Consider the following 25,325-nt stretch of genomic DNA (forward strand, 5'->3'; position numbering starts at 1 on the left):
CGGTCGGAGCGGTTCGGTCGGAGCGGTTCGGTCGGAGCGGTTCGATCGGAGCGGTTCGGGCGGAGCGGTTCGGTCAGAGGGCCGCTCTGACCAAATAATCAGCAGATTATTTACATGCATTCAGCGGCTCTTCTTCTGTAAACTACAGAAGGAGTCGCTCCTTGCAGACGCTGCTGTTATTCACTCATTTATCTGAGGAAATAACAAACTGACTGTCTGCTGTCACACAGCATTTGCTTTAATTTTAATTACAGTAAAGGTTTAATTAGAGATTTCCCGATTCTGATCCGGTTTCAGACTCGAACGGAATCAGGCTTTACTTCTCGATTAAGGATTGGATACATATAGTTTATTCTAAACAAAATTAGGAATAACAACAATTAGTATCAATCATTGTGTGGTTTGGAGTCAGACTGTAAAGAAACAACACAAATAAACAGAAGTGGGAGAAATGTTGCTAACTGAGGGTCATTGTAGCAACCTTTCTTTAAAAACGCAACTAATGTAGCAACCTCCTCTAATATAGCACAGTAAACAGTTAACCTCAAGAAAGTGGCATTAAAAATGCATGGGATTAGAAAAAAAAGTGGTGAATTTAAAGCTATCTTTTATTCTTTATGACTTGGGATCCTTTACTCCAAATGCAACTGCTTGGATTCATTCAAACATACAAAATGATGCTTAATGTCCAAGCATGACTGCAGTTAAAGAGTGAAATACTGCAAACTACTAAAAATGCAAAATGGAAAATATCCAATAACAAAAATCACTTAAAACCTGTTGATATAGAGGATGAAACATTTAATAAAAACATCTGCAGGTTGCAGTAAAATGAAAGTCACTGTTGACACAAACAAAGCCATGTTTGCTGTTTCCCACAACAAGGAGCTAAATACACATTCACACCACACTTTTCAGATTTTCTGTGAAATATTGTTGGAATTGATGCATGAGCCTCCTTCCAGTTCTTAACTATTTTCTATAGTGTGTTGGTTTATCACATAAACTCCTAGTTAAATACATCAGAGTTTGTTTGACAAAATGGGAAAAAGTTTTAAGGGTGTGAATATTAACTACAGATGTTACAGAAATGTGACAGAAAGGACCAACAGACTGAAAAACGGACTTTTAAACTCCGATGATTTAAACTTTTGTAGTTTTCAATGCATGTCGCTGTGCTTTTATTTGAATTTCTGATGTTTTATTTATTTAATTGCCCAGTTTTTTCTGCACATATGACAAAGAAGTTATTTTTATTAACAGGCGAGCAAAAATCCCAGAGTGGAAAATGTGGATTTGCTGCTCACAGTTTCTAAATGTCACAGAGAAAATGTGTTTTTTTTTTTTCCTTCAGATTTCTAGAGCACAACATTTAAAATCTCAGACCAAAGAATAGCTGCTCCATCTGTCAGAGAAATGTAAAACAATGGCTTCATTATGCAGGGTTAAATATTTCAGCGTGACAAAATAAAAACCTCTCATGCTGCCACTCTGAGCGTTATCAGCTCAGATGTCTTATTAATATCTGCGAGTGCTGAGTGCGAGGCTTGGCCTGACTCCTAATTTCCATAGAAATCATGAACTATTTTATCTGTGCATGCAAATCATTACTGCTGCTGCAACCAGATAATTTCACCTGCTGCTTCCTTCATGTTTCATCCAGGAGTCGAGCAGTTCAGGAAAAAACGCCAGTAAATCCAAAACAATGTGGCCAGAAGATGAGTTCAAATAAATTACCAAGAACCATTTTTAACTCAAATATGATCATAAATCTGTTGGTCTACCTTTATTTCATATTATTATTATTATTATTTTCTTTGTTTAGTGTAAAATATAAATATGGCTAGAATTCATTGGAAGGCAATAAAAGCATGAAAGTTTGCACAAATGCTTTTCAGATGGCACTTAAGATTAGAGCTATAGAAAATGGTAACGATCGTCTGCTGAGAAATCACTTTATTGCATTGATTAACTGTTTACAGTCCTATTTTGAAGGTGAAGAGGTTTCTGTTACCTTGAGCTCTATTTTAAAAGCAACGTCTCAGTTTTTGTTCCTTTTCTGAGTAATTTTGACTTCACCTGCTTCGTTTGCTCACATCCTGCATCTCCTGCTGCTCTGGTCTGACAAAGCGAAGCAGGAGAGTCGTTCACATTGCACCTTCACCTGTTTCCATGGCAAACATGTTCAGGCTCTGTGGTAAAAAAAAAAAAGAAATCAATGACAGGACGTGTAGCTTCCCTCTGAGTCTGTAGATGTGCTTGTGCTCTGCATGGCTGCCAGGTTATTAGGCGTTCTCACATGTGGGATCAAAAGAGACTCGGATGACTCACAGAAAATCTTACGAAGCACAAACTGCTGCCACAAGCTTAGTCCTTAAAAAAATAAAACCCCAATTCTCTGTGCCACATATCATCCCTCTGTGCTCTGCCACCTCTACAGGATCAGTTTTATTCGCTCCATTTAGGGTCGTCACGGCGATTTCACAGGAAATAAGGAGCAAAGACGCATTTAGGACTTTAACTGTCCTTCATTTAAGAAAAACAACCTCTGCTGTCCAGGCGCTCACCATGTCTACTGTCATACAGCGTGACATTTCCCCGCAGCCAGTGAGCCTTGTGTCTCACTGCTGCCCCCTAAAGGCGTGTAGCTGCATCACACCCAGGAGCAGGATTCTGGCAGGATTTCCAGATGACATTGAGGAGGCAGGAGGAGATATTTACAACGGAGTATCAGGGCCACTGCAGAAAGAGAAAAAGAGGAGTGGACGTCCAATAAATAGCTCAGAAACTTTCTAGAAAAAACAGGGAAATTTCTGAGTTTCAAAAGTCAAAAATGTTCAACATTTGAACTCAGAAATGTCCATGTTTTTTTTTTTTGAAAACTTGACAATTTCAAAATTAAATTATTTTTTCTAGCAAATTTTCAACTTTTGAAACTCAGACATTTCCAAGTTTTTTCTACAAAATTTCTGACAATCTAATTTTTTTTCAAGCTCAAAAATGTCAATTTTTAATCTAGAAAATTTCTGAGATTAATTTTTTTTTCTTAGAAAGGTTTCAACTTTTCAAACTCTGAAACTTTATTTTTTATATAGAAAATTTCCAACATTAATCTCAAAATTTCAGATTTCTTGGCAGAAATGTTTTTTTCTTTCTATCTACAATGGTCCTTATACGCCATCATAAATATTTCTATATTTGTGCTTTTTGCAAGAAAGGACGTTACTTCCAGCTTGTTGATGCATTGGTCCATAGATCTGTTAGCTTAAAACAGTAAAACAAAATAATCTAGCTGCAAATTATTTAATAGATTAGCATGAAGAATATGTTATAATTCTTGTAGTACTTTGCCAAACTGTATTTGTTGATTGTTCCTGAATGTTTTATGTTGGTTTTAAAGATGTTAAATAAATCTTCACGGTATGTTTATTTACCTAGCAGCTTCTTGTTTGTTTTGCAGAGAGTGAGCGAGAAAGTCGGAGGAGCAGAAGGAACGAAGCTCGATGTGGACTTCACTGAAATGGAAAAGGCATGTCTGCTCATTATTATCATTATTGTTGTTTCAGGATGTTTTAATGGTTTTTTAAAAATAATTTTATGTCTTGAATGGACAAACGTTTTCCTAAATATTTCTTATTTTGCCCAAAATCTCATAGAGAAAAAACAAAATATGTAGAAAAAAAATACATTTAAGTTTCTATAATATGATGAATACAATTTCCCCCCTTATAGATTTAGTTGATTTTTACTTTTTTAATTCCTAAAGCATCAGTACATTTATCTCACCATGTCTTCTGTCAGTATGTCGGCTGAAGTGTGTTTTCTATCTGCGAAGCGAAGCTGCGTGTTCTGACCCGCTCGGCATCGCTCCGGTTTTCTCTCCCTGTTTCTGTTTGGGTTTGCAGAGGGTGGACACCACCTCTCGAGCCGTGCTGGACATCATGACAAAAACCACCGAGTATCTGCAGCCGAACCCAGGTGACACACCACCACTGCACGGCTTTAATGTTAAAAAATGATTTATTAACATGATGTGTGTATCCAGACAGACACAAATATTTTATTTTACGCGCTGGCACATTGTCTGAATCTTTGATGATTATCCTTAAATTTCAGTTAAAATGGAGGCTCCAGTCCAAAACTTTAGACCCGGCTCCGTTCAGGAGGTTAACTCTGAAAAGTTTATTTTTCCAAGATATAATTTTTTTTTGTCTGTAACACAAAGTATTTCTGTTCTGGAACATTTAAAAAATATTTATTGGTTTAATTTTTATAAATTATTAATAATTAGCTATAGTTACAGTAAATTGTTAGTTTTTAGGAATATTTTTTTAAATTACCTAAACAAGAAACATGAAGTGAGAAGAGTAAAGCCTTAGAAAAAGTTGCTCATATTTTATTCTTTTCACATATTTGTTTAATAAATCATGCTTTGTACTTAGGAACATCATTAAATCTAAACTTTTACAAAACATGAGTTTTACAAATGGCCTCAGTGAAAATACATTCAGAAATATTAAATATAAAACAGAAATAAACTTGCAGTTTTTATCATTTCATTGAGGATAAAAATTTTAGTTGAATCCCACCACTAATATATTTTAATATAAACTTATTATCTGTTTTTATTATATTATGTGTGACATAATTTAGCTTAAAATTAGGAAATATATCAACGAGGGCCAATTTTATTCATAATTAATAATGCCATAATAACTAATTTTGCTGGACAATAAATTGCCCCAATAGTTATTGTGGTAAACTTTAATATTGTTGTTTTTAAGTAACATTATTGCGACAAGTCGATTCATATGCGTTGATATTTGAAAATATTCTTGTTTTATATTACAAAAGCAGCAGTGGCAGTGTAGTAAACATGCTAATCAAGCCCTGTTTGTCAATTTATTTACAGCATCTATTTTTTAGTTGCCGACTGATCCAATGGAACGTCAAATATTTCAAAAGTTTAAGAAACGTCAGCACTATGACTGTAACAGTTGTTCAAACAGCCCACGGTATTTGGGTTTCCTCTGTTTTATTGCGTTTTGTCGTTGTTGTGCAGCAACCAGAGCCAAGATGAGCATGATGAGCTCCATGTCCCGCATGCGGGGGCAGGAGAAGGGGCCGGGCTACACGCAGACCGAGACCATCCTGGGAGAGTCCATGCAGCGGTTCGGCCGGGAGCTCGGAGAGGACTCCAACTTTGGTGAGGCTGTGGGCCTCGAAGCTAAAAAACACAGAACCACTCCTCTGAAAATGAAAGCTGGTTTTAAACCTGACGTTTGTGGCTGCAGGTCTGGTTCTGATCGACGTCGGAGAGGCCATGCGTGAGCTGGGTGAAGTCAAAGACGCTCTGGACATGGAGGTGAAGCAGAACTTCATCGACCCGATGCAGAACCTTCACGAAAAAGACCTCAAAGAGATCCAGGTTGAGTGTTTTATTCACCGCAGCAGCAGCAGCAGCTCGAGTTGGACTGGAGTCTGTCTGCTCACTGTCAGTTTGACCTTGGCAGCATCACCTGAAGAAGCTGGAAGGTCGCCGTCTGGACTTTGACTACAAGAAGAAGCGCCAGGCCAAAGTGACGGAGGACGAGCTCAAAGCGGCGCTGGAGAAGTTCGACGACTCCAAGGAAGTCGCAGAGCAGAGCATGTTCAACCTGCTGGAGAGTGACGTAAGTCTCACACATCCACGGCCGGCCCAAAGTGCTACGGGGCCCTGGGCAGAATCTGATTGGGGCCCCTGGTCCTGCTGAAAACATCACCACCACCAACAGCGATTCAGTTGAATCTGGGTTGAGTTTAAATGACCGAATCTAAAGTCAATTGGTTTTTATCTGCTGCATCTCAGTCTGTTTCTTTGCAGCTATATTAGTAATACTTCTGTGCTGAAAGCATCTAATTTAATCTAACATTATTCCAATTTTAATAAACAAAAATATTCAGTGAGCATTTACTGAGCATCTATGTTGGTTTCTCCATCAGATCGAACAGGTGAGCCAGCTGGCGGCGCTGGTCCATGCTCAGCTGCAGTACCACACCCGGTCCGCTGAGATCCTCACACAGCTCTCCAGCAAGATCGACGAACGGTCAGTACCAGCGCCTCAGAGTTTCACCCTGTCTAACAGAAACCAACACTAAAGAACGACGGACGTTAAACGTTTGAGCCGCAACCTGCTGAAACCAAACGTTTTGTTTTCTGCCAGGGTAAGAGATACCTCCAACAAACCGAGGAAAGAGTTTGTACCGAAGCCTCGTACGTCTCTGGACTTCAGCATCAGTGAGAACCACAACGGAGGGATCCACGGCGCTCGCTCTCCAGGTGAGGCTCTGCCAGCCGCCAGGAGACACATAATCCTCATTCAACGTCAAGGAACATTTCTCGACTTTTACTTCTTCATTGTCAATTTTCTTCCAGTCTTTCAGAACTCTTTTAAAAATATTTGTATTATTAATTTTCAAGTCAAAACAAGTCAATGCAAAACCACAAAATCTTACCAAATAATTTTGGTCCAGTTTCTACTGTAAATATCTCAGAACACTTGAAATAAGAAAAGCTACCATATAAGTACTGTCTCTGCAAAATATAGCAGGTTGTTTTAAGTCAATATTTCTTTAATATTGATGAAAAAGTTCTAGTTATGCTGGCAGATTTTTTCACTTATAACAACATATTTCTCCCATGCTATAGAACTAGAGCTTTTTGATCAATATTAAGAAATTATTGACTTAAAAAAAAGCTGCTATAACTTGCTGTAAAGTTAAGTGAGATATTTGCAGTAGAAACTAGACCAAAAATATTTTTGAAGATTTTGTGTTTTTGCAGTGTATCTCTCACCTCCTTTTAGGGTTTTTAATGAGTAAAAATAATATATTTTATTTCCCTCTTTCCATTATTGATAAATAAAAAACAAATGAGAAAAAAATAAACTAAATTATTTCTGGTTCCATCTTTTGTATAATTGTGAGATATTGACTTTTAATTTAGATTTACTAGTTTTACAAACAATATAGTAACATTCCAGTTATAACATATAGTCAAAAATATATTTACATAATGTATAAAAATATCACTAACAGATGCAAACATGGAGTAAAGGGTGAGAGGAGCAGCAAACACGTGAATGATGCAAACTCCAAAACACACACACACACACACACACACACACACACACACACACACACACACACAAACTAATCCAACAGAAAAACTCAAATAAAAACTGCTGCAATCAAATGAAAAACTGCAAACACAGAAAATAGCAAAAGGCAAAATTATGGCAATGCTAAGAGAAACAGCAAATATGAAATGTTGAAAATTTGCTAAACAAAATCCAAAGTTGGAAATCCTCCAGTCCCCTAGGGGGAGTCTGGAGTAGGGAACATTACCTACGTAAATATGCTGCTGTTGTTTAACACTGTAAAAGATAGGAAGTATAACACACCTTTCCTTTCCTCTGGAAATCCTATTAAATGATGTCACATCCCATCTTTACTGATTGTCTGGTCCCATATGATTTGGTGATTGGCTCCCCCTAGTGGTCTGGAGCACTTATGTTTTCTGTAGCGAGTTTGAAGCATCTGTTGTGGCTGCTGTTTTTCCTTTTTGCTTCTTTTTCCTGCAATTGCAGCACTTTGTCTGCGGTTACAGCCTTTTTTGTTTGCATTTGTTTTAATTTTTTTGCATTTATATATTTTGGGATTTGCATCATTCATGTGTTTGCAGCTTGTTTTGCCGGTTTCTGCGTGTTTGCATTTGACTATCACCATAATTAGAATCACCAAAATTGTTTTTGTCTGCTAAATGCAAAAATTATGACATCTTTAAGCAGCATGGGAGCCCAGGTGATGATGTCAGAGCTGCATAGGCTTATAATTTAAAACATTTGATTTAATTGGAGACAAATCACTGGGTGTATTTATGTTAAAGCCTCTTTCTCTTTCTTTTGGCATTTAGCAAACCTAAAACTGCAAAGGTTTAGTAAGGCAGTGAGAGAAAAAAGTAAAAAAGTCTTATCTACTTCCAGCTGTGGCTAATAGAAGCTAACATCAAAATATTTCTTCTTATTTTTCCTCTAGCAAATGTTGCACTGGATTGTTTGTGCAGATAGCAAACTAACTAAGTAGCAGATGTACGTTTAATTTCTGCATCTTGTCGCAGCAGCTATATTGCGACATTTCTCCAACATTCTAGTTTTCATTTCTGGAAATATTCAAGTTTATTTTTGAAAACTTGGGACTTTAACATTTTTTGTTCAAGTCCCAAGTAAAAAAATAAATCCAACAAGTAGATGTAAAACAGTCTCCATTCTACATAAAACCAATTAAATATATTAGAAACTTAAATTAGTACCTTTTTTTATTTCTGCAGCATTTATCAAACTCCTCATTTTCTTTTCCTTTATGATTCTGTTTTTCCTGCAGGTGCCAGGTCTCCAGGTGAGCCAGGTCAAACTTGTTCCCACATCTCTGTTCTAATCAGTTCATTTTCTCAACATTTCTTCCATTTACACTGAAAACTCATCAGTGCGTCTGCCTCCTCCATTCCCTGAACCCCTTTACTCCCTCGTGCTGTTTCTCCTCTTTCCCCCGTTGCAGCCAGGTCTCCAGGTGAGACAGTTTTCTAAGACAGTTGTTGCTCTTAAATGTTTTGAACCAACAACAGAAAATCAGGTGCCGTCTGCTCGTCCTGCAAAAGGAAACCCGATTGATAAAGACCAGAACGTTTTCACCAGCAGACGAGCATTTGGTGTTTCTGTTTCCATGTCGACGGTTTTCTGATTTCATCCCTTTTCTTTATTTTCCCACTTCTCCGTCAGTTTGCTGTCCGGCCTCAGTTTCGCCCCACGTTCTTGTCACGTTAAACGTATCATCTCTACGTCTTTTTCCATCAGTTCATCATTTCTTCGAGCTAAAAGTTTGATTGCTTAAAAATATTTTCTCCTTTCCTCTTTGCAGCAAGATCTCCAGGTGAGAAAGAGTGACTTGGGAAGGGATGGAAAGTTTCTCCATCACTCTTCATTTTTTCTTCTTTGTGTCTTTGGAGGACAAATTTTTTCGTTTCGTTTTGTTTACTTTTTGCAGTGCAGTTTCTTTCTGAACCTTCTTTCCTCACCAATCCTTGTTTTATTGTTTATTTGTAACTGAAATCTTTGGGAAATGTGCTTATTTCCTCTGAGTTAAATGAAATGATGTAACTCCCGCATTAATTTGCATGCAGCCAGAAAGTTTCCCCCTTAGAGCCAAGAAATGACTCACTGGCATGAAACGGTGCTTGAACAAGTTCTTGAACTTTTCCACTTTCAGTCATGATATAACCAGAAAATTTTCAAGAACGTTTTGCGTGATAGACAAACACAGAATAGATCAAAATAGTGAAGCAGAATTACAAGGATGCAGAGTTTTTAAATATTCCTGATAACAATCTGAAAAGTGTGGCTTGACTTTATAGGTTTGTTCAAAGTTTAGGATATATTTTTTTTAACACAACCCTGCTTTAAAGGGGCAGTGCTATGTAAAGTCGACTTCTCTGAGCTTTACTTTGTTATTGTGTGTCAAAAACAAACCTGAAAGAAGAGGAGTTTCTTAAAGAGACAAAGGCCAAATTTCAAGGCGTTAAATTACAAAGTCAAAGTTCTTAAGTTATATTTGGTATATAGAGCAGTTTTATAACTGAAGGTTACATGGTTACTAGAGTGTGCTATAAAGTGGCACTATGTACCTGGAAATCATAATACTGCCCCAGGACTTTCTTCCTGATCTTTCTGGATCCTTGTTCAGGATGCTGGCTGTTCTCTAATGTTTGGTAAAAGAACAACATGGAATGTGATTTATTCTTATTCAGAAAACCTTTATTTGCAGAAAACCCCTTGTGGACTAGAATAAAACCAGCTTTTAATGAATATTGAATTCAATAGATGTCTAAACTGCAGGAGTAAATTACAGTATCATCGTGCAAATAAATGAATTTGACAGACAAAATGGACGTATGGAAGGTTATTAATGAAGACAGCAAAGGACCGACGGATGAACCTTGTGGTATTCTTTTTCAATGACCTTGAAATCGGCGTAAAAGGGGGTAATTAAAAAAAACAGATTCCACACTTCACTTTTTTGGGCTACAAAATTTGTAAAAATCATTCATTTTTCTTCCAGTTCAGCATCATGCAGCACCGAGTGTTAGTTTGACATCAACTCTGAATAAAACAGGTTGTGTTTGTGGTAGTAACGTTGCAAAATATGAAAAAGTTTAAGAATACAGGACACTGTATCAACCCAGCAGAGTCTACTTGGTTGGTTGAAAGACTTCGAAGCCGCCCTAATTTGTTTTTAAAAACACATTGAAGGTTTCCAGATTTCCTGGGTTTCTGAGGGTCTTTCAAAGCTTTTCTTTGCTTTTCATTTGAGATGTTTACCAACTCTGTTAAAGTCTCTTTTGGTTGCTAATCCTCTCCCATAGTTTAGTAAAGTCACAGTTTTTATTAGCCAACTCACTGTAGTGAAGAGAGAAGTGGGAGCATCTTCTCATTGAAACTCTAGAAGTGCATTTCCCAAAATGTTGAGGTTCTGATTCAAAATCTGAGTCTGTTCATAATTTCTCAAGTATTACATTTGCTGTGTTTCTTCTTCTTTTTCTCTCTTACAGCCAGGTCTCCAGGTGAGTCTTTAATGTGATCCTCATATGAAGCTTTTTAATCTCTTTGAGCCTTTTCTGATCTTTCGTTTTTCCCTTCCAGCCCCGTTGGACCAGCCCTGCTGCCGCGCTTTGTACGACTTCGACCCTGAGAACGAAGGTGAGCTAGGTTTCAAAGAGGGCGACATCATCACCCTGACCAATAAGATCGACGAGAATTGGTACGAGGGAATGCTGCAAGGCAACTCGGGCTTTTTCCCCATCAACTACGTGGATATCTTGGTGCCGCTACCCCAGTAAGACGTCAAGACTAACCAACTGTGTCTGCAATGAATCCCGGCCTCCAGTTCCAGTGTTTCCACTAACCTTTTCCCAAACATTCCTACTAACACAACCTTCACTTTTTCCGTTATGGCGTCAAAAAACAATGACACAAAATAAATAGATGTGAAGAAGATTGACCAAAGTGCAGGGATGCACTAAGTATGTGTGGAAACTTTTACTGAAATCGGTGTGGGGGAAAAAAAAACCCAGCATTGACGTAACTTCTTCTCTGTCTCACTTAAGGTACTTTCAAGCTTCTATAGTCATTTTTGCATTTTGTCTCTGTTGTAGTCAGCCCATTATTAGTTTATTAGAACAGCTTTACTGATTCACGCTTTTTCTCAGTCCCTGTATTTTAGAAGGTAGAAGCTTTTCTCTCATGTTCAGCAGACAAGACAAACGAGTCAACATTCTTTCTGTTTGTTCAGCATGAAGCTCAAATCATTTCAACAAAAATCATGTGGTAGGTTTTGTGTTAAATTTTCCTCCTTTTAATAGTGGTCACTCCGACATTTTCAGTCATTTTCCTAAGATATTCATGCAAAGAATGATTTGATTCAGATCAGTTTTCGCCAAAATTACAGACATGTTTGTCAGACTGTCCTTCAATTTTCACACAGCAAAGCATTGTGGAAGGACAAACATCTGCATGTTTGATGCAACATGGTGAAGGTTTTTACCTCTTAAAGGAGTCATAACATAAACATCTTTTATGGTTTCTCATTTTCTCAGTAAGCCACAAAATATGTGGTTGAAGCATTAAGTCCTTAAATATATGTCCCAGTAGAAATGTATTGTGACTCAATACCTTAAAAGTCTTAAAGTGAAAGTTGGATTTTTATTGTGGGGTTCTGTAGAGTTGTTATTGACAGTCAGTATCTGATTTGACAGTTTGGAGAACCGGATTAATTCCTGCTGGAGATTATAGCTGACAGGGTTACTAGGATTTTATTGTAAATTTGTGTTGTCTTAACACTACTTCTAAACTCCTTCTCAGCAGAATAGGAAGGAAGTATTTATAAACAATTCTACGGAGCAAGTTCATATTTTGCTTAGCGCTTTAGCACTTTTGCTAACTTAGAAAGCATTTAGCTGACTTCACTGCCCCTAAATTAACTTTTCCAGATCAATTCTAAAATGATAATTTACTATGCTGTTTTATAAACTCCCAGTTGAGTAAAGTTTGGCATCTGTGTTGAAGATTTGGATTTCAAATTTAAGAATTATTCAGGTAGTTAGATGTTTATATTCCTTCTCTTATTCTGAAGTAGGAGAAGACGACTGTTCTGTTTCTTCTTCTCTGTTATGCAGTGCAGCAAATGTTTATTCTGTACCCAGAATGCATCACTGTACAGTACAGTTTGAAATCTACTTTTGTCCTATGTAAATTAGGCTAAATCAGCAAGACTTAGTAAAACTCAACAACAAAACTGAAACATGAGCGACAGGTCTCTTCCAAAGAAACACTTCCTGAAGCACAGCCGCACAGGTATGTGTGTAATGACAACCTTACCCTGCTGAAGGTGATATGCTATGTTGTAAAACATGTTGTGTCAATATCTGTCTCAATATGGTTGAATTTAGCACATTATCATTAGCTTATGCTATGCTTCATGTTGGTTTATCATTAGAGAAACAAATAATTATGATCAGAGCTTTCAGGGCCTAGAATGGTTGAACTGAAGTTGAACTGTCAATGTGCGGTTAAATAGTTTTGCGACGTTTGTTTTCACAAACACCTTTATTTTTTTAAAGGTTTTACTGGCCTTTATTTGATAGTTCATTGACAGGAAAGTGTGTAATGTAATGAGAAAAGGGGAAGACGTGTGGCAAAGGTTGCCAGGCCGGGAATCGAACCTGCGACAGCCGCGTTGAGGACTAAGGCCTCCATATGTGGGTTGTGCTTAACCCCACCACAGCACAACCCTCACAAACACCTTTAACAGTCCAAAAGAACACACCGAGTCAAGCTCCAACATTAGCATAAAAATCAAACTACACTGGAAAAAAAAGAGAAAGGAACATCAACTTAAATAAAATTGAGCTAATTTTACTTCATCTTACTTTACTTACCTTTGTTTTACATGATAATTTAATAAACTTAATATATTTGCTTAGATAAACTTAATTTGATTACTTTAAACAAATTTAGTCAATTTTTTTTAAGTTGGATTGCCTGTTTTCTTTTTGCAATTTAGTGTTCGCTGCAAGTGATTCATTAATTCCCTTTTTCTTTCACACCAAATTACTTTTTTAAGAACAGTTTGGTTGGAAATGATAAAAATTAACCTGCAGATTATACATAATAGATGGTTTAAACAACCATTCAATGTGGAAGTGACGACAGTTTAAGATTTATGAAATGAAGTTTGCATCAATTAAATTTCAGAATCTGGGTGTTTTTTAAGATGGCAGAAATCCTCTCTGACGTGCTCATCACTCTAATCTGAAGTTAAAATACTGACCGCTCAATACTGCTAGAAAAACCTCACTTTAAAAACTCCAAACTATCATTATTTAACTGCTCTTTGGAGCAATAGTTCATTCTGCAGTCGCAGGCGTCGTTTTGCCTATTCGTCCAATAATTACCTTCCAGTTTACTTGTAGAAAACACTAAGAGGAGACTAAATGTGAATATTTCCAGGAGCACAAGATAATGTGCAAATAGAGGAGTAGACTGAGAATTAATTTATATTTATTGAAGTGATAATAATAAAAGTGTTATTTTCCCATATATATCTCAGAGCGCAACGTTTGTTAGATTTAAAAAGTCACGGTTCTTTGTTTTCATCAGCTTGACGCAGCGGTGCACACATCATCTCTAAGGCTTTCTACTCTTCTACGTTGACGATGCATTAAATTTCTGCAGATGTTTTCAGCGTATTAATGTTGATGCATGTAATTTTAGGGGGAAGTGTGTGTATTTGGGTTTGCGTATGGCTCATGTTCTGCACAGAAACAAGTAAAGAGAACCTCTGCTGCTAATGAGCACCGTTTCTGACAGTGTTTAGCTTAAAAACAATAATGGAGGGATCAGTTTACTACATTCAGCAGCGCTACAATAAATGATGCAAAATCAACTATATATAAAAAGTGTTACTTTTATGTCAAAGGGAAGCACAATTTTTTGTTGGCTGGTGAAAAATAGTGCTGCAGTTTGAAGAGGTTGTGTATTATTCATTTTTTAAGCTAAATTCTTCTTTCCTTCTTTCACTTTTTTTAAAGATTTCTGTGTATCTTTGCCCTCAATGAGGACTGTACAGCTTTTTTTGTGTTTTGTTTTCACCTTGTGTGTATAGTCACGCATCTTCAGTAACGTATTTTATTTTTGTAACTGTGTCAAAAGTATTCACAAACAGTATAGATGTGTGTATATATATACAGTATATAACGCAGAAGTGATGTTACAAGTTGAGAGTGAGGCGGGTGGGGTTTTCTGTGCTGCACATGATTGTCTTTGAAATATTTTCGTGTTTTGTTTGTGTTTTTGTTCTGTTCTTGCACTGGATTCTGACTGTACGCTTGATGTAAAGATAAGAAATGTGATGAGTCAATGTAATTTATTCAAATAAATACCAAGAAATGGTTATTCCCTAACGTCTCTCCAGTCATATGTGGACCTAAGACTGTAGTCTTTATTTTTATCTGGAGAAAATGCTAAGATGGTAATCAGTAAGGGATTCTTTGAAAGGAGTTAAGACTTGATAAAATCAGAAAAATAAAATTTTGCATAAAAAAGGATCAGCTATCAGCAAACACTGCACATCTGCAGAGCTTATCGTACTCAGTTGTAAACGGCATCATGGTGGAGTATTGTCATGACTTGCTGAAGGTGGAGTGTTGAAAAGAGTAGGAGCTTCTTAAAGAGAGAGACCAATTTCAGTCAACTACAAAGTTACTTTTGATATGTACAACATTTTTATAACAACTAAAATTAAGTTACTTGATTCTGCTATAAAATAGTACTATGTGCCTGGAAAACACATAATATTTACTATTGTAGTTAGTGGTGATTTACCATCAGTTATTGGTTCATCTATTAATAAATACAACAATTAAAAATATATAATTTACATAATAAATGAGCTGGAAATAATTAATGGACAATTTCTTACCGATCTGTTAGTTAATGATGAACTCCAGATCACTAATCACATAATGTTAAATTACTGGTAGATTTTGTTTTTTATATGCTTTTTTTGGATAACTAACAATCTCATCACATGGATATTTGCCATGTGATTCAACATTCATCCAGAGTTGCGTACTAAGTAGTTAAATTAACTAGAGTAACTTTTTGAACAGTTACTTTTAGGTGTAGTTGTTTTTAAGACTTTACTGGCCTTCATTTGAAAGTAGGTAATGAAAGGCGATGAGGCCGGGATTCAAACCTGTGACAGACTAACGCCTCCATACATGGGTTAATCTTTACCCCTGTGCCACCGCAGCACCAACTCTTAGGTGTATTTTTACTACAGTGTAATTTTTATGTTTACTTGAGTAACTGTATTTTTGAAGTATTGCTCCTCTTATTTGAGAGAGTTCTGGCTACTCTACCCACTGAGAAACTTCACTGAATGAAGAACAAACATGTTTTAACCAAACACTCACCAGACAGACACTCACCTGCAGCTTTTGTAAAAGTTTTATATTGAATTATTGCGCGAATAAGTGTTCACCTCTTCCTCCTCCTTTTCAAACAGAAAAGTGGTAGTAAACTAATTATTTTGTTCTTGGTTATGTATACATGTTTTCTCTGTCCTACTGATTGCTTACATCTTCATATTTAAAAACCTGTTTGAAACAAATAAATCAAATCAATAATTACTTTTAAAAAATGAGGCAAAGCACTTCAGTGTTAATTCACACGGTTGGAAAGACCTCAAGATTTCCAAACATCTGATCAGAAAGCAGATATGACAGTTTGCATCAGTAAATGCCTTCAGTTCTCCACCCTTTATCACTCACCACTTGCAGGCAACTCCCTCGTTCAGCCCCACGTCAGCAAACACACACCTCCACGGAGCGCTGGAAGCCGCAGAACGCATCAGAAGAAATTATAGCAGGTCTTTAGATCAGCATTAGAGCATGTCATCCTCACTGTCACACAAGCTGATCACGGCAAACATGGACTCTACCTACAGTTTGTTTGACCTGGTGTGTGTGAGATGGGTCTCCAAACATTTATGCAAACTGAAAATACAGTACCGACACTACACTATGTGTACAGGTGGATACTGTGGATAAAGGGTGTCTCCTGTTCAGTCTTGTTTACAAAACCTTGCCAGCGCCTGGACTTGCCGGAATCGCTATCTGCTGCTTGCCAAAGCGTCAAACTTGATCAAAAAGCATCATCTGGTCTGGTGAGGGTGAATTTCATTCTCTGAGATCAGAAGACTCTGCTTTCCTTTGCTGAAGCACTTTGGGATTTTTTCTTGAAAGGTGCTACATAAAGTTTGACTTATGTAGTTTGTTATGTGTGAGCACACCAGCGGTTCTTGCTTCATTTTGGTTACTGAGTATTTACATATCGGTGAAGGTGCAGGAGAAACTTAACTTCCTTCAGAAGTACAACCTATCAAATGAGCTGCTGGTCATCCTCAACACAGACATTATTCAGTCTGTTCTGAGTTCATCCATCACTGGGTGGGTTGGCTGCAAAGAACAATCACCCAGGCAACTCTGGTGTCTGAAAAAGGACAGCTAGCATCTCTGCAGACCCCACACATCCTGGGCACAAACTGTTTAGATTTTACCTTCAAAGTGGCACCACAGGCACTTACGCGCTTCCAATTTTGAAAAAACTCTTTTTTGATTAAAAAAAAGTGTGAAAAGTGTCAATGTTTAGATCCATCGGTGCAATGATTTTTACTGATGATTTTTACTTTATTGCATGAACAAACTTAGTCACAGCTGATTGTAAACCAATTTCTTATTTGTTGGAAACACTGCAATTGTGAAATTGTGTTTTTTCGACCTGAGATGTGCAAAAATCAGGACTGAAAACATTAAATTTATCTGCACCCTTCATATAAAAATCAAAGATTACATTATAGGTTATTATAGTTAGTTTTTACATTTGAATTTTAATCTTAGTTTCTTTTCATGTGACCCTTACAGTTTATCAATTCTGTTTCTTGTTTTTGCGGTAAAACATGTTGAATTAAGTTGTGCATGGATGGTGCTAGCAATAGATTAGCATTTTCTTAAACAGTAGAGAAATAATCTGAAGAAAACAACAGAGCAAAGTGATTTTTTTTTCCTGAACTGTCTGTCAACAAGAAGGTCAAAGCAGCAGCGTCTGACTCAGCGCCACAACCCTGGTGGTCAAAGCTCATGGGGAAAATCTGCCTCCAAGCAAACAAAACACACCAACCTGGCTGCACACACACACACTCCTGCATCTAATATAAGATTTAAAGCGCCAAACTCTGCAAGTCTGTGGAGGATGACGGCAAAGAGCGAGAGGGAGATGAGAAAAGCAATCCAGTAAAGAGCATTCCTCAGATGCTCCTTCCAGGTGGGTGGCCTGCTGGATGTGCCACTCTGACTTACAGACTCTGCGCTAAGAGCCACATGCTCTATGACTGCTGTTTTTAATGCATCTTCTGAAGGTGTTTCTTTTTTTAAATCCAGTCAAACTGGCCCGTCTGCATAAGTTGGCTTTAGTGATAGTTCAGTTTGCATGTGAAGGAAGGGGAAGCAATGCTGCGCGCCCGGTCCGCAGCTCAGCTGGCCAGCCGTGGCAAGCTGAAACTGGCAGCACAGGCAGCCACTCCATCACTTCTGACACTTAAATCAGTAGCAGCTCTTAATGCATGAATGGCACGCTGCATCTCTGTGCTGGTAAACCCCCAGACCGCAGGAGACCGCAGAACACCCACACCAGTCGCAGCAGGCATGCTGCACACCGTCACCAAGGCTGCTCAGACAGAAAGGATCAAACTCTGGTTCCACCCACAGAATAAAGAGCATTCAGACTGGTTCTGCTTTGCAGTCCCATGAACAACTTCTGCAGGATGCATGAGGTAAAAAAAAAACAAGCCCTGCTTCTTTTCTTTAACTCTCTTACTGGGACAAAAGTTGCTGTAAGGATGTGAAACTTTTATAAAAAAATCATACTGAAGTTATAATCTTTGGACCTAAAGAGGGACAATAAGGAATCAGCAAAGGTATAAACTAGAGATCAGGCCTGAAATTTTGGTGCATTGATGAACTCTGACCTGAACCTTCAGGGTCACATAAGGACAGTTACAAAGTCGGCCTCCTATCACTTTAAGGACATTTCCAGGATTAAAGAACTAATGTCTGAGCAAGATCTGGAGAAACGTATCCATGTGTTTATTTTGTTTTACTGCAACATTATCTTCTCAGGTCTGCCTAAACAATTAGATCTAAAACACTGGTGTTGATGTTTTCACTAAAACCAGGAAGATAGAGAACATCACCCCAGAACTACAGTCCTTCCACTGGCTCAATGAAGCTCAGAGAACAGACTTTAAAATACTGGAGTTTATGAATCACTGAACGGCTTAAAGATCTGCTGTGTTGTATCAACCTTCCAGACCTCTCAGGTCTTCTGGTTCTGGTCGGGTCTGCATCACCAGAACCAAACATGGAGAAGCAGCACTCAGCTTCTATGCACCACAGATCTGGAACAAACTTCCAGAAAACTGCAAAAACAGCTGAAACACAGAGTTCCTTCAGATCAAGACTAAAACACACCTCTTTAGAGTTGCCCTTGAACCACAATAAATGGAGCACACTTCACAAAATGTAATGTTTGTTACAGCTTTTTACAACCGTTGACTTTATGATGCGTTTATGACACTTTTATGTTTTTAATTATACAACCGTACATCTTTGAAAAGCAGAAGGAGAGCATCCTACACAACCAACAAGAATGCATCACAGTTTCTGGTTGTAAGTCAATTACAAATAGCACAATGGCTGCTGTCTTTTCCAGCAGCCATTGTGCCCCGAGTACAGTGGTAAAACTAGCTGGCCCAACTTTGAAGACATCCATTTGGGTTGCGAGGTAACGGGCTGGACTCAGCTGGGGTTGCTAGGTAACGGGCAGTAACTGCTGATTTGTGACGTTACATTCTGGAGGTTTTTGAAACGACTCATTTTCCAGACACGAAAAGACAGAAAATTATTTCCAGCATTTTCTCAGTGCTTGGGCTGCTTTTAGAAGCAAATGGAAATATAAAAACGCTCAAAATGTGAACTTTGAATGATACTTCGATTCTAAGGCAAAACACATGCCACTTCTTTGTTAAAACCCACCGATTCTAAGGGTTGCAACACATGCTAGAGAGAGGTACAACAATTTGATAGAAGATGTAAAAAGAAAACGAAGCGTAGATATGCTTTTGAATTAGTTATTTTGCCAGGAATCACTGGCAAAATATGGTGCTGATATGGTCTAGCACCATATTATTCTGGTGCTAGAACAGAACAATATGTTTCTCTCTTTGAAGACGCATCGTTTAGCTCGTTTTAGTGTTTCTCTCTCACTTTGAATCCTTCGTCTTGGTGTGTCCACAGACTGCCTCATTTAACCTACATTTCTTTTGTGTGTTAATTGTGGCTCCACAGACACAAAACGATCAGACTAACCATTCCTTCTTACAGAGGCACACCTCAATGTCTTTGTATTCCACTCTCCATGCATTCAGTCGATTTACATAACGTCAATTCAGTAGTCATGGAATTGAAAAAAAAGTTTCAATTTGATGACCCATACAATCCAATTAATCCTAGTTATCAAACTGTGGATTAAACTCAGTTATTTACTCAGATTGCTGAGTCATTGACTTGAAGCATTCACTCCTGGACATAGCGACAGCAGACAATCAATTGTACTGTATTGTTGACTTTACAGTAATCCCTCATACTGAGCATGCATGTAGCGACAGCGGAGAGGAAAAACTCTCCTTTAACAAGAAGAAACATCCAGCATAACCAGAACCTGGCTCAGTGTGAGCAGGCAGTTTGAGAAAACTCAAAGACTCACATTTGTCTTGATGATCAGAAAGAGCTTTTGACAAACAATAATATCACAGCAATATTTAAACATGGTGGTGGGAGTGTGATGCTGTGGGACTTCTTTGCTGCTTCAGGAACTGGATTTCATTCAGATTGAGAAGTAGCTTTGAAACTCTTCAATGTGGCTGAATTCAAGCAAAAGTGGGTAAAATAAATAGGACAAAAACTTTCTAACACAGGGCTGGATTGTTTTAGAAAGCCTGTTCCCATAATAAACAATTTAATAAAATTACAATATTCCATGTATTGTGGTCTTGTTTGAAGCATTAAAGTGTGAAAAAGCCTCCACAGTTATTTAATTGTTTTGCACATCTGTATCTGTTTCCATTGAACATAAAATTGCGCAATTTGACATTTGGGGAATAATGGAAACATATCAGTTTCGATAGAACTAAAGAGTTTTGGTGCTAGGATGAGGTGGGGTTTTGGCCCTAGTGAAATTGAGTAATTTTACAAAACTGTAATGGAAACGGTTATGTTGCATCACACGAGTCACATGATCAACAGCCGGATGTTTCTACTGGTGCAAACCATGAAGAAGACGACGACAGGAAGTAGTTGGAGAATGATGGCACAGCATGTTTTAAACTTGTTCACATGGGATTTTAATTGCATTTCTTATTTAATGGAAACACCACAATTGTAAATTGTGTTGTTGTTTTTTTATATTAGCTGCACATTGACAAAGTTTTGCACATATTTGCAATGGAAGCACAGCTATTTTTGCACAATTTGCAAAATAAAGAATAAATGTTTAAACAGCTAATTTTTAAAAGCAAATCTTCATGCTGAGAAACAAAAGTTTCTGCAGAAATAAAACATACCAGCAGAACTGCAGATCCCTCATAGTGACACCGACTGAGTAGCATCTGGTTGTGGGAGCGTGCCATTGTGTGCCGCTACATGTTTTTGTGTGGCGTTCATACATAGTTTCTCTATTCAGCAGGGAAGCCGGGCTCTCAACACCAGAGCGAGGCAGCTAATACCCCTGTCTGTCAGAGGCGCTCAAAAAGCAAGTGATTGGAGATGACAAACGAGGCGGTAAGACAGGTCAGGCAGCTCTGAGGCTGAGGCTGAGGCCGCAGCGGAGACGGGAGGCAAGACTGAAAAGAAGCGTGCATTGTTAGCGATGTTAAGATACCACATCGGGTTATTAGTGGAACCATGAGAGTCTCTGGGTTCCAGACAAGCAGGATTAATGTTAAAAATTAAGGAATGTTTTAATACATTTTTATTAAATTTACAACAGCTGAGTAATAGTTATTTTAATTTTTAGATTATATTTCACCAGGCAGCATCATATTATCTACTAGAGAGAAGGACTTGAGTTTGGGACTTTTGTGAAAAATCTTTTAATTTTTATGTTTTCAATCTCTTGTCTGTGTAATCGTCTGCCTTCTGTATGCTATTCTTTTCCCCATATCTACACTGCAAAAACACAAAATCTAATCTAGTGCAAATATCTTAGTTCACTTGACAAAAGACAAAACTGACTTACAAGTAACTTTTCAGCAAGATATAGGAGCTTCTTCTCAGCCAATAATCACTTAATATTGATAAAGTACTAGATCCACTGGCTGATTATTTCACTTATAACAAAACATTTCCCATATTATAAGTGCAACAATCTGCTAGTGGAACTAGTATTTTTATCAATATTAAGGAATTACTGACTTAAAACAAACTCCTATATCTTTCTGAAAAAATACGTACGTTAGTTTTGTATTTTTTTGAGTGCATAGATATTTGCACTAGAAACAAGACAAAATATTGGCCAAGATTTTGTTTTTCCAGTGTAGCACTAATATAAAACGATATGAGTGTAAATATTTTATTAATCAAATCAAAGCAGTGTTTATCTGTTTATTGCCAAATTACATCAATTAATCCCTCCACTTTTTCGCAATTCTGCAATTGTAGAAATTTGTGCAAAATCAACAGATCCTCACATATTTTTAGACTAATGCATAATTGCAGGTTTATCGCAATTTTTTTTTTGCAAAACTTGTGAAAACATTGGGTTTTAGTGACGCTAACTCCCACCGGTGGGTGGCACCATTAGTTACTTCTACTAAACTGCTGCCTCAGTCTTTTGTAAAATAAATTCAAATTTAAGTTTGTTCATGAACTTTTAAACAATATGTTCTGGCACAAACAGCCCTCTGAAACATGTATCATCTTGATAAGAACCAAAATGAAAATGCATTTGACACCTCTGGTCTACAGTGTAAACATTATGAACTCTGCACTAAGTAAACAATCTCCTCACCCAGCCTATAAAACTACTTTCATGATCAGGACCAGCCTGGTTGCTGTGGTTCTATATACTTCATTGTTTCTCTTGCAGCTCGATTCGTTGCCCTTTGTTACCCAATAAAACACCAACCTTGTTTCTACAATAAGCCTGGAGGTGATATTCATGTATTTACAAAACAAATGTAACTGTATTTTAATCAAAACCAATGTGACAATGAAAGGTGTAAAAACATTTAGCTAAACCTGCGGTAGGTGAGAACCTCAGGATTGATAAACATCTACCTCCATTTTAAATATTTAGTTAGCAAGCTAAATATTTAGCTCCCTATATAATGAGCAAGCTAACAATTTAGCTCTAAGCTATTTATTTTGTAAAACAAATATTTAGCTAGTTCAGAGAACAATTTTTAGCTAATCTGCAAATTCACTTGCCGATAAACATCACTGGACTATCAAAATAAAAGCTGAGTATTGAGAACTTCCATATAAACTCCAGCTGATGAGACTGAAGAGATCTGTTAGTAAACGTCTGTTTTGCCTTTAAAGCAGCTTTTTCTTTGCCTCAAGCTCAAATGCTGTACAGGAAGAGGAGAAGAAACGATAAAGAGACGACAGGAAGCGATTCAAAAGTAAGAGTAAAAACGTTCAGAGGACATAGGTTTTATTTTGGTAGTCCACTTATGTTTATTTAAAGGTGAATCTGCATATTGAAACATTTAACTAACTAAATATGTCCTTTGAAATATTTAGTTATTTAAATATTAAGTTTGTCAAATCCAACATTTAGCTTCAAACAAAAATATTTAGTATTTAGTTTATACTAAATATTAAAATATTTAGCTTATTATTTACTAGAGTCCCTCTCTCAAGTAAATGATATGACGCAAAAATATTTAATAATATAAATGTGACATAATATTTAGCATACTTAATAAATAGCTTGAAACTAAATATTTAGCTTGTTAACTAAATAATTATTTTTAAGCTAAATATTTAGTTGGTTAACTAAATTTTTAACTTTAAGAAATTAATTTTGACTTTTTAAACTAATTTGTAAAGTTTGCTAACAATTTAGTTTCCTAACTAAATATTTAGTTTGCGAAAATTTATTCACAAACTAAATATTTACCTTGATAACTTAATGTTAACTGTGAAACTGTGACCTTTATAAATGAATGAATGAATATGGTAAAAAATAACTGAAAAATAAAAACCTTTTTTTTTTCTATATGCTAAATAACCCAAATTTCTCCCACTTTAAAATTATGTACTACATAATTTTGTTCTATCACATAAATTGGCAATAAAATGTGTGGTTTTATCATTACTAAGTATGTAAAACTTCAGTAGATAAAAGTTCTGACAGATTTGCTTTCACGTTGACAAAATAATCTGATAAATTAAAAAAACTACAAAAGTGGAAGTTATTGGTCGACACCACCAGACCAGTTACAGTTTAACAGATAAACCATCTATCCTGTAGGTTCTCTGATATATTATTCATAGATCTGTGGCTTATGAAAGGCTTTTTTAAATGTGAGTGAGAACCAGTGAGAAAGGCTTTGAAGACAAATGGTGCCAGGCTGAGGCCAAGCCGCACAGCATGCAAAACAGTGCAATGGGACAACATTTGGTGTGCAAATCCATCAGTCCATTCAAATGGTGTCCCAAACAAAAAGCTGATACTCAAACAAATCAATAAAGCCAGGAGGGAAAATCAGAATAAATGTTAAAAAAGAAAAGAAAAAGGTATTTCATCTGCTCGGTCTTTTCAAGCTCAAATCAAAGAGTTTTAGACCATTTTATTCGTAACGCTGGAGATGCTGCGTCATTACAGAGCGTCTTCCCCGGCCCGACGCAAAGGCGTCTCAATGGACAGAGGCAGTGGAACCTGTCTGTTTCTGGGTCCATTCTCCTGCTTTAATCCCAGAGACGGGCACACCCATCCCGTTTCAAACAGCACAATGGCAGGTGAAGCCTCTCCACGCATGACAGAGAGAGAGGCTGCTGAAGCCTGAGAGCAGCCAAGACCTCTCCCACATGCAGGGAGGCAAAAATATGAATGGCCCATTAAATATGAGCATGACCTGAAATGTGTAGAAAAAATCTGAGTCATGTCATATGTGCTGTTTCGTTGCAGCATTCAAAAGGTTTTATGAAAGTCTTTTCAATGCTTTTGGGACTCTTCTCCATTGAGATTCTGGTAATTGTTTTGCCATTTTCAAATTATTATTTTGTTGTTAAACTTTGAATCAATCAGGGTGAAAACCGCTTAAAGAATCACTTTAAATGGATCTTTAGACACTTTCTTAGCAGAACCCTGTTTCCGTTTCTTAGCTAAATCTGTGATCTAGACACATTGCATGTTATTGATTATATCTGGAAATTTTGTATATGCACACAACACTGGAGCGCGAAGAGATGCAGTAAAACAATTCAATAAATAAAATAAAACATAGAGATGTAGGTATATTGGGTGCAGTGCGACACAAAAAGGGAAAAATAACGCAGAAAAACCATTCAAGAATAATTCAAAACCACTTGTTTTCTTTTTTTCTCAGAGTTGGCTACCCTACACAGAGACCCGTTGCCATAGCAACTGACTGACAACAGCTCCACTAACGTATCAAGATTCAACACAAGAAAACAAAGAAAAAAAACAGGCAAACATTTCCTGTGTAAAGAACAGAACATTCACTTTGTTATAGTTTGTTTGTAGGTTTGATGCTTATTTTGCGATTATTAATAAGTGATCGCTGTGATAGGTTAGCTACCGCTGCTACTAGTTAATCTAGCACAGCAGTGGTTGATTAGCTAATTTAAACACCTGCTCTACTGCTGATCTGTCAGAGTTGGTGTGTGGGTCGCCTTTTCTATGCTTTCTAACTGAACCATAACAACGAATTCCACAGCAGGTCAACATGTTATGGTTGTCAAAGTCAAGTTAGCATAACTGTCCCACTTCCCTCTCCCTCATTCTTTTTTATTAAAACTTTTTCCTGATCCTTGTTATCTAGCTGTCATGGTGTTGAGAATTAGCAAAGAACTACATCCCTTTTTCTTT

At 37.2% G+C, this 25,325-nt stretch overlaps 1 protein-coding gene and 1 long non-coding RNA gene across 7 annotated transcripts in view; one reads left to right on the plus strand and one right to left on the minus strand.

Annotated features, from left to right (window-relative positions):
• Positions 1–12,957, plus strand: part of LOC103130753 (endophilin-A1-like) — a 41,343-nt gene extending 28,386 nt beyond the window's left edge. The window contains exons 2-13 of one of the 6 annotated variants that reach the window (XM_007542238.2): positions 3,461–3,529; positions 3,906–3,978; positions 5,063–5,206; positions 5,295–5,428; positions 5,514–5,672; positions 5,983–6,086; positions 6,204–6,319; positions 8,422–8,436; positions 8,596–8,607; positions 8,956–8,967; positions 10,643–10,654; positions 10,734–12,957. In XM_007542238.2, coding sequence (XP_007542300.1) covers positions 3,461–3,529; positions 3,906–3,978; positions 5,063–5,206; positions 5,295–5,428; positions 5,514–5,672; positions 5,983–6,086; positions 6,204–6,319; positions 8,422–8,436; positions 8,596–8,607; positions 8,956–8,967; positions 10,643–10,654; positions 10,734–10,930 — 1,047 coding nt within the window. In that variant the 3' untranslated portion in view covers positions 10,931–12,957. The remainder of the gene's footprint in view (positions 1–3,460; positions 3,530–3,905; positions 3,979–5,062; positions 5,207–5,294; positions 5,429–5,513; positions 5,673–5,982; positions 6,087–6,203; positions 6,320–8,421; positions 8,437–8,595; positions 8,608–8,955; positions 8,968–10,642; positions 10,655–10,733) is intronic. The other 5 variants (XM_007542240.2, XM_007542239.2, XM_007542241.2 and 2 more) reach the window with 5 other exon arrangements.
• LOC107834572 (uncharacterized) overlaps positions 1–25,325 on the minus strand; it is a 68,723-nt gene that overhangs the window by 19,167 nt on the left and 24,231 nt on the right. The window contains exon 3 of the long non-coding RNA XR_001660368.1: positions 2,568–2,739. This is a non-coding gene — a long non-coding RNA (uncharacterized LOC107834572). The remainder of the gene's footprint in view (positions 1–2,567; positions 2,740–25,325) is intronic.

Source organism: Poecilia formosa, unplaced genomic scaffold, assembly GCF_000485575.1.
Source record: "Poecilia formosa unplaced genomic scaffold, Poecilia_formosa-5.1.2 Scaffold668, whole genome shotgun sequence".
In the NCBI taxonomy this organism is placed as follows: Eukaryota; Metazoa; Chordata; class Actinopteri; order Cyprinodontiformes; family Poeciliidae; genus Poecilia; species Poecilia formosa.